Source organism: Rhineura floridana, chromosome 9 (genome assembly GCF_030035675.1).
Source record: "Rhineura floridana isolate rRhiFlo1 chromosome 9, rRhiFlo1.hap2, whole genome shotgun sequence".
NCBI classification, from domain to species: Eukaryota; Metazoa; Chordata; class Lepidosauria; order Squamata; family Rhineuridae; genus Rhineura; species Rhineura floridana.
The window spans coordinates 120,153,721-120,163,572 of NC_084488.1; the positions used below are offsets into that span (position 1 = coordinate 120,153,721).

At 47.0% G+C, this 9,852-nt stretch overlaps 1 protein-coding gene across 1 annotated transcript; it reads right to left on the reverse strand.

Moving 5' to 3' along the window:
- Positions 1-694: 694 nt before the first annotated feature.
- MRPS26 (mitochondrial ribosomal protein S26) lies at positions 695-5,578 on the reverse strand. Its single transcript, XM_061583501.1, has 4 exons — positions 5,023-5,578; positions 2,106-2,252; positions 1,847-1,970; positions 695-1,067 (listed from the first exon to the last, which is right to left on the reverse strand). The coding sequence occupies exons 1-4, from the start codon at positions 5,250-5,252 to the stop codon at positions 936-938; spliced, it is 633 nt and encodes a 210-aa protein (XP_061439485.1). The 5' UTR covers positions 5,253-5,578; the 3' UTR covers positions 695-935.
- Positions 5,579-9,852: the final 4,274 nt, after the last annotated feature.

Below are 9,852 nucleotides of genomic sequence, written 5' to 3' on the forward strand. Positions count from 1 at the left end.
CATTTCATCCCGACTCATGCATGCTAAACAGTGGTTTAACATGTGAAAATGGTCTTCAAGTCTGTAAAAATGCTTTAAAATATCTCACGTCTCCCAGTTTTACAAAAAATGTGACTAACAACTTTTCTAGATAAGTAATAAATTGCTGATTCTTTAAAGGAAATATTTGTCCTTAAGTGGGTGCCACAGATATAGGTACATTATGTGGTTTATAACAACTGTATTTGTGCTTGCAATGTGGAATCTATTTTTTTAATCCTTCATTGCAAAAACAGAAGTGTGAAAGTTGAGAGTTCTCCCATTTTTAAAAAAATTTAAAATCTAGATTCTGCAGAAATGCAGAAGTTTGCAAGCAAACTAAACTGTTCCAGTTAAATACAACAGTTTAATGTTGCATAGTTTCAACAGGCTGTTTATTAAATTTATGCAGAAAACACAAGATTATTTGATGTCCCCCTCCAAGTGGTTTCCAAACACCAAATGCCATGCCTTAAAAAAGGAAGAAAAATAACAATGTTGTATCAAAATAACCCAAAGCCTGCATCTTTAATAGCTGCCTTCTACAGCCTAAATAAGTTTAGACATTATCATTGTAAAGGAACCACAATGGGTGCTGAACACATCAATGCAGAGCTAGAGCTTTGAAAATGCAGGAACAAGAGCTTTAAATGCTCAAGACACAGTGAACAAAAACTCTAAGTAAAACCCATTCCTTTATTCCTGAAAAACAACAGCAACTCCTCTTCAAGAAGGTCTGGAAGAACAAAACCCCAAATATATGCCATTCAGGGTAAATATCTCAAGGCAATCTTATTGATGCAAGTGAGCAAACCGGTCCTTGTTCCCTCAAAGCGAGTCTGGTGGCTGGATGGAAAGGACACCCAACCGCTCTGGAAGGGATTATCTGGAAACCCATGCTCCTCTGACAACAGTCCCTAAGGCAAGATGCTCTGCTTCGCTATCCTTCCTTCCTTATCAATGGCAAAATTGTAGTTGTGTGGGTTGTCTAGGCACTCCTCAATCCGCTCATCCAGGTTTTCAGGGGTGATGAAGTTCTTGGCTTCCTCCTGCATCAACAGAGGGAACGAGAAAATGTAGAGACAAAATCTTAAAAAAAAAATCACACTCCAACACAGTCAGTTTCGTCTGTTTCAAACCGTTCATCTTTGCTGTGTCAGTGCCTGAAATATCTGGGCAAAGGTTTGTTGTTGTTATGTGCCTCCAAGTCGACTGCGACTTATGGCAACCCTATGAATCAGTGACCTCCAAGAGCATCTGTTATAAACCACCCTGTTCAGATCTTGTAAGTTCAGGTCTGTGGCTTCCTTTATGGAATCAATCCATCTCTTGTTTGGCCTTCCTCTTTTTCTACTCCCTTCTGTTTTTCCAAGCATTTGGCGCCTTTAATAAAATCCACTAGTCCCATTCTATGATTCACTCCTACTAATTTTCAGCCAGCCACGCCCACCCCCGGTTACCTTCTAAAACAGCAGCTAAAGGGGCACTTTAGGGAGCTGCCTTACACCGAGTCAGACAACTGGCCCATCTAGCTCAGTAATATCTACACTGACTGGCAGCAGCTCTCCAGGATTTCAGGCAAGAAACATTCCCATCCCTACCTGGCGATGCCACTGATTCAACCTGGGACCTTCTGCACGGAAAGCAGATGCTTTACCATTAAGCTACATCCCCTCCCCACTGGCTGAAGCTTCACCTGCTGTCCTAAGAACATTGTCACCCAAACTGGGCAGCATTTTTACATCTAACCCGCAGAGGGAGCAAAAAAAACAACCACCCCCAAAAAGGTTACTGGAGGTGGGAGGCAACTGCACACCAGCTCCCTTACCTGCAACTGGATCACTTCTCTCTCCTTCTCCTTGAGAAATTCTTCCATAAGCGCAGCCTGGTGCTGAGCTCCGCGCAATTGGCGTTCTTTTTCAGCTAATTCCTCCTTTTGGAGGCGCTCCTTCCTGGGGTAGGGACGCAGAAGGAACAGGGGCATGACAAACAAGTAGAAAAAGGCCAAGTGTCTCCTGATAGACCAACACTAAGAGGAAGAAAATAATCACTAGCAAATTTCCAGTTGAGAGATGCGCTGCTCTCACCTCTGCTCCATTAGGCGCTTGTTCTCTGCGTCATTCCAGGCCATCAACTGTCGATGCTCCTCCTCCGCAGCTTCCTTTCTCCGTGTCCCCACTTTCCCGAACTTCTCATCGTATTGCTTCTGCAGCACCTCTTCTTTGAACTCACCTCTGGTAGAGAGTACAAGAGGGAATGTGACAGAAGCAGCCGTCTCCCTTTGTTACCAAGATCATCCCTGCAGGGTCAGAGTCACAAGGTCCCGGATACTAAGGACAGAGAGCCTGTGACCCTTCAGATGTTGGTGAACTATAACTCCCATCAGCCCCAGCCAGTATGGCCAGTAATCAGAGATCAGCAACATCTGGAGGGCCACAGGTTTCCCACTCCTGCTGTATGCATAGAGCCACTTAAGAGTTTGCAGTCAGTATTATCCTTGCCCAGAATATTAAGCACCTGGCAAAAGCAGTGTGTGTACAACTGCAGCAGGCTCTTGCAGAAACATTCAGTGGCCGCCAAGCATAGAATTTTTTTCTGCAAATGAGGAGGCACCCCATTCTATCTCCTCCCCATGTCCCTGCAGCATTTGACCCCACGTCCTCTTCCCCCCAACTAAGAGAGCGATTGTGACGGAGGGTCTAAAGTATGGGACTAGGAGGCGTAAGTCTGAATTTCTGCACATTCATAAAACTCATTGGGTGACCTTAGACCAATTGTTCTCTTGCTTTCTTAGTTGTGAGGATAAAATGGGACAGTACACATTGAAAAGGATGGATGGGGTATACGTGAAATGAGAGTGGGATACAAATGTGATGTTTTGGGACCATCTTACGCTCTCAGCTAAATAGTTTGGTTGTAAAAAAAATTGCTTTGATGTAGCCTCTGTGCCTTCAACTGCTACATGATAGGCAGAGGTTCAACAGGTGCAAATTATCCCACACCCCTGGGTCTCTCCTGAAGGCAGCTTGCGCATCACTAGCCATCTTCTGCACTGTGCAAGTTTGTTGAGGGTGATCTTGGTTCATGCATGATGACAGCAAGGTCTGTCTGCTGCCCAGTGTGAACCAAGAACACAAACGCACATTTCAGTTGCTGCTATTTAAGGTGCAACAGGGCTTTGATACAATACCTCAACTCATTTGAGATTTTCCCTGTAATTACAAACACTTTGCATTTATACATTTCTACTTCTAGACCCTCAGCTCAGCTATGCAAAGTTCTATACTTAGGGGAAAAAAACCAAATGCACACTTATAAGATGAGGGATACTTGGCTCAGCATGCGAGAAGGATCTTGGAATTGTTGTTGATCACAAGCTGAATATGAGCCAACAGTGTGATGTGGCTGCAAAAAAGGCAAATGCTGTATTAGGCTGCATTAACAGAAGTATAGTTTCCAAATCACGTGAAGTACTAGTTCCCCTCTATTCAGCACTGGTTAGGCCTCATCTTGAATACTGCGTCCAGTTCTAGTCTCTGCACTTCAAGAAGGATGCAGACAAACTGGAACGGGTTCAGAGGAGGGCAACAAAGATGATCAGGGGACTGGAAACAAAGCCCTATGAGGAGAGACTGAAAGAACTGGGCATTTTTAGCCTGGAGGAAAGAAGACTCAGGGGAGATATGATAGCACTCTTCAAGTACATGAAAGGTTGTCACATAGAGGAGGGCCGGGATCTCTTCTCGATCGTCCCAGAGTGCAGGACACAGAATAATGGGCTCAAGTTGCAGGAAGCCAGATTTCAACTGAACGTTAGGAAAAACTTCCTAACTGTTAGAGCTATACGACAATGGAACCAATTACCTAGAGAAGTAGTGGGCTCTCCCACACTGGAGGCATTCATGAGGCAGCTGGACAGCCATCTGACAGGAATGCTTTGATTTGGATTCCTGCATTGAGCAGGGGGTTGGACTCGATGGCCTTATAGGCCCCTTCCAACTCTACTATTCTATGATTCTATGCCAGTTGAATGGCCAGCCACTACACATGTTGGATTTCTGTCTGCTGCAGAGGAGCAAACGACAGGGGATGGGATGCGGGGGAGAGGGATCTGACCAACACAGCAGAAGGACCACACCTTTGTAGCAGAGCATCTGCCTTGCATGCAGAAGGGTCCAGGGTCAATCCAGGCAGAGCCTGGAAAAGCTCCTATCCAAAACCTTGGATAGTCTCTGCCTGTCACTGTAGACAATACTGACCTAGATGGACCAATGGTCTGATGAAGGGTGGAGACACACTCCCTGTTCTGCCAGTTCCAGTGCATCTCCACCTCTCTCTTCTGAAAATGGGGGCATATGACACTAGTCAAACCCCGCCTCTTTTTACTGTCAAACCTGATGGGAGCAGCTTGAGTGTTTTTTGTTTTTTTAATTCAGTTTCAGACAACTTATGCAACTGATTGGCAGGTCAACCAGGAGTTCCCCTCCAGGTGTGACCAATGGAAATGTTCTGCTGTAGGCGACTAGGGTGCTCACAGCCTCAGTATGAAGGCAGCCTCCTACATTTCTATGATAGGCTGCCTCAGCTGCACCAGTGGAATAGCCACCCCAAAACCCCAAAGAGCCTCTGCGTGTCAGCGTAGAGATGATACTGATACGGACAGACCAACGGCCTGATTCAGTATAAAAGCAGCACCCTACGGTCCTATGATAGTCTACCTCAGCTGTGCCAGTTGAATAGCCACCACTACACTCTACCAGTTGGATACCTGCCTGTACAAGGCACAGTAGGGCAGGGAAGAGGGCGCAGGGGGAGGGAGGAGCGTGCCCAACACATCCACAGGCAGAGCGGTCGCTGCCCCACTAACACGCCCCCTGCCCTACCCTGGGCCGCCTGGTTGGCTCAGGGCCCCTCTGGCCCCGCCTCCACTGGCTGCAGGCTGGCTCCTTGATTGGCTGGCCGGCCGGCCGGCCCGCTTGACGGACTGGCTCCGCTCGGTCTCACCTGAGGGCGCGCATGACCTGCCGGTAGCGCACGTAGCGCTCTTGCACCACCAGCAGCTCGGCCGCGTCGACGGGCGGCGGGACTTTGATCCTGTCGGCCTTGGACTTGGCGGGAGGGTCGTGGCGCGACTTCCGGCCCCGCGAAGGGACGGCCAGGAGCGGTGTCGGGCTCGGGCAGACCAGACCCAGGCGGGTGACCTGGCTGCGAAAGGCCAGGAGCCCCCGCAGCATCCCGGCGGCGGCGGCTAGAGAGAGGAAGCGCAGGGCTGAGGGGAAAGAGGAAAGGCCGGGCACCGGAAGTTTGCCTGGGGCACTATGGGAAATGTAGTCTTTTCTTCGCCTCTCGCGCCCACAGAAGCGGATGTATAGGAAGCGGAGCAGGACGGCCGAGGCACCGAAAGTGGGACCGAGGCCTGATGGGAAATGAAGTCTTCCTCTTCCAGGCGACCTCAACGCGACAATACGGGGATGGCCTGCCTAGGTGCTGGAAGTGGGGCCAGGGCACGATGGGAAGTGTAGTTTTCTGTTCTCTTTCCTCCTCTACTTCTATCTCCGCGACAGCAGCGGCGGTTAACCCCACGCTGCTGAGGCGGAAGCGGGTGAGCGTAGCTTACGTCAAAAATCGAGGGCAGGCCGGAAGGAACGAGGGCGAGATAAGAACCGGAAGTAGGATAAGGGCGCGATGGGAAATGTAGTCCTTCCCAGTCAATCAAGTGAAGAAAATGAGCGAGGGGGCAGGAAATCTTGCCTCACTTTCTGACTCTGCATATTATCCAGAGCTTGGAAAAGTTACTTTTTTAAAAACTACAACTCCCATCAGCTCCAGCCAGCATGGCCACTGGATTGGAGTGATGGGAGTTGTAGTTAAAATAACATTTCCAACTTCTTATTATTATTGTTGTTGTTGTTATTTATTATTATTATTATTATATAAACTACTCTTCGTCCCAAAGGACCTTAGTGTGGCAAACAGCAAAAATATTTAAAAACAATTGCATATCTGCACAACTAATATTTTCAAAGTTGCCAGGAGCAGACTCTTTCAGCCATTCAATGCCTGATTGAACAGGAATGTTTTAAAATTCCTCCTGAATGTTAAGAATGAGGGAGGCAGATGCAACTTACTAAGGAGGGCATGTCATAAATGGGGAACCCACGAAGGGCCTGTCATGGGGCAGCACCAACTAGGCAACGCCCAGCGGTAGCACCATTTACCTCAAACTGTCTCCACATGTTCAGTGAGGTGTTTGTTGTACATCCTCCAGCATGTCACAGACAAATGGGGAGACTTGTGCGTATTTGTGATACTTGTGTGCTTACACTGCCTTATACACACACACACACACCCATACATAAATATTACATGTTGCTAGAAGCTCCATTGTGCCCTGCACCATAGCATGTGATGGGCTCTTGAAATGGAGTGTGTGTATTAACAAACAGGCTGTCATTGTATTCTTTTACATTTTACTCATTTTAAATATTTATATACTCTGCCTTTCCTCTTAAAAGGCTCAAGATGGTTTTCCTTTAAAAGTTTCCCATTTTTTCAAACTTCATATTTAACTACAGATCACTTCTCAGAAGTGGATCTAGTTGTTTTTCTAGAATAATGGCAAACCAGCAGCTGCCAGTAAGGAGGGGCAAGTAAGAACATAAGAAGAGCCTTCTGGATCGGGCCAGTGGCCCATCTAGTCCAGCATCCTGTTCTCACAGTGGCCAACCAGGTGCCTGGGGGAAGCCCGCAAGGAGGACCCGAGTGCAAGAACACTTTCCCCTCCTTAGGCTTCCGGCAACTGGTATTCAGAAGCATGTTGCCTCTGACTAGGGCGGTAGAGCACAACCATCATGGTTAGTAGCCACTGATAGCCCTGTCCTCCATGAGTTTGTCTAATCTTCTTTTAAAGCCATCCAAGCTGGTGGCCATCACTGCGTCTTGTGGGAGCAAATTCCATAGTTTAACTATGCGCTGAGTAAATAAGTACTTCCTTTTGTCTGTCCTGAATCTTCCAACATTCAGCTTCTTTGAATGTCCACGAGTTCTAGTATTATGAGAGAGGGAGAAGAACTTTTCTCTATCCACTTTCTCAATGCCATGCATAATTTTATACACTTCTGTCATGTCTCCTCTGACCCGCCTTTTCTCTAAACTAAAAAGACCCAAATGCTGCAACCTTTCTTCGTAAGGGAGTCGCTGCATCCCCTTGATCATTCTGGTTGCCCTCTTCTGAACCTTTTCCAACTCTATAATATCTTTTTTGAAATGAGGTGACCAGAACTGTTCACAGTATTCCAAATGCGGCCGCACCATAGATTTATACAATGGCATTATGATATCGGCTGTTTTATTTTCAGTACCTTTCCTAATTATCGCTAGCATGGAATTTGCTCTTTTCACAGCTGCCGCACACTGGGTCAAAATTTTCATCGTGCTGTCCACTACCACCCCGAGGTCTCTCCCCTGGTCGGTCACCGCCAGTTCAGACCCCATGAGCTTATATGTGAAATTCAGATTTTTTGCTCCAATATGCATAATTTTACACTTGTTTATATTGAATTGCATTTGCCATTTTCCCGCCCATTCACTCCGTTTGGAGAGGTCTTTTTGGAGCTCTTCGCAATCCCTTTTTGTTTCAACAACCCTGAACAATTTAGTATCGTCAGCAAACTTGGCCACTTCACTGCTCAGTCCTAATTCTAGGTCATTAATGAACAAGTTGAAAAGTACAGGTCCCAATACCGATCCTTGAGGGACTCCACTTTCTACAGTCCTCCATTGGGAGAACTGTCCGTTTATTCCTAGTCTCTGCTTTCTGCTTCTTAACCAATTCCTTATCCACAAGAGGACCTCTTCTCTTATTCCATGACTGCTAAGCTTCCTCTGAAGTCTTTGGTGAGTAAGAAACCCTTTTACTCCCAAGGAGACAGCAAGCTGACCTTTGGGAGACGTGAGTCCTACAGCAGGGATGGGGAACCTGTGGCCCTCCAGATGATGTTGGACTACAGCTCCCATCACCCTTGAGCACTGGTTATGCTGGCTGGGGCTGATGGGAACAGCAACTCTCCAACAGCATCTGGAGAGCCAGCCCAAGATATTTCTGCACTGACTCAGTGGCTTTATAGGCCCCTTCCAACTCTTCTGCTCAGTGATTCTTTTAGAATCAGGTTCAAAAGCTGGCCAGATTGGCAACTGAATCTTACTTCACTGGTGATAGGACAATGTCCTCCACTGCGCCTGAGGACAGCCGGCTAGCTTAAGGGGACACTAATCAGACTGCATAGCACACTCAGCTAAATCCATTACCTGCCCATCATTTGTGATCTGAGGCAACCTCCTTACTTTGCCAAATGAAAGAGCTGGCCCTGCTAGAGAGCCTAGGGCAGGACTGGGGAATCTGTGGCCCTCTAGATGTTGCTGGACCCCAACTCCCATCTTCCCTGATCTTTGACCGTAATAGACTATAGAATAGAATAGGGGTAGAGAATCTCTGGCCCAAAGGCCAACCTTGGCCTGCCAGGCTTTCTCGTTTGTCCCACAAGGCTGTTTTGGTCATGTATGTAGTGTGGCGGCACCTACCCTGTGGAATTCCCTCCCCTTCAATAATAGGTAGACGGCATTTCTGTTATCTTTTTGGCACCTATTGAAGACTTTCCTCTTTCAACTAGCCTTTTAAGTTGAGAGCTATCCCAGTCTGCATCTGTGTTGGAATGGCTTTTTAATATGTTTTTAAACATTTTTTTTAAAAGCAATATATTTTTAACTCTTTTTTAAAAGATGTCTTTAAAGCTTTTAAAAATGTTTTTAAAGTTTTTTTGTTTTAATGTATTTTAAGATCTGTTTTTGTAATGTTTTAAAGTATTTTTGATGCTTTTGTTTGCTGCCCTGGGCTCCTGCTGGGAGGAAGGGCAGAATATAAATCAAATAATAAATAAATGTAAGACGTCAGGTGTTGGCCAGGTAAGTGTCAGTCACGGAGCTTAAAGTGAACTCCTGATTGTTCGTTTGCTTGAACGAGGTGCCCTCCCACCACCCATCATAGTTTAACAATCAATCCTTCTTCCTAGGGATCTCTGGGATCTGTACCTCTGTGAGGGGAATTGTTGTTGTTGTTGTGTGCCTTCAAGTCGATTACGACTTATGGCGACCCTTTTAACCAGTGACCTCCAAGAGCATCTGTCATGAACCACCCTGTTCAGATCTTGTAAGTTCAGATCTGTGGCTTCCTTGATGGAATCAATCCATCTCTTGTTTGGCCTTCCTCTTTTTCTACTCCCTTCTGTTTTCCCCAGCATTATTGTCTTCTCTAGTGAATCATGTCTTCTCATGATGTGTCCAAACAGGGCTGGCGCCAGACATGCTAGGGCCCTTAGACACCAGCTTGCCCTGGGCCCTGGCACACATGTGCGCACGCACACATACACACATGCGTGCACCCAGGACCAGCCCCAGACATGCTGGAGCCCTTGGGCAAAAGCCTGCCCCAGGCCCCAGCACTCCCCTTCCGTGATTTGCGCACGGCGAGAGCTTTGGGACTCCGCCATTCCCTTGCTTAACTCACCTTGTTCTGCGGTTGCGCACGCAACGGTGCCCTTAAGAAAGATGGCGGCTGAGGTTTCCCTAAGGAGCTGAAGCCTCTGCTGCCATCTTGGTTCATGGCAGGGATGCGAGTGTGCAGCACGCATGCGTGCCATCAGCCAAGATGGCGGCAGAGCTTTTTCTGCCGAAAGGCAAATAGTGAATCATGTCAATACATAAAGTAATCCCCTTCTATGCACTCAGTTTTGCTAACCAGAAGAATAGTTACATAGATAAGCAATCAACATGCTAATA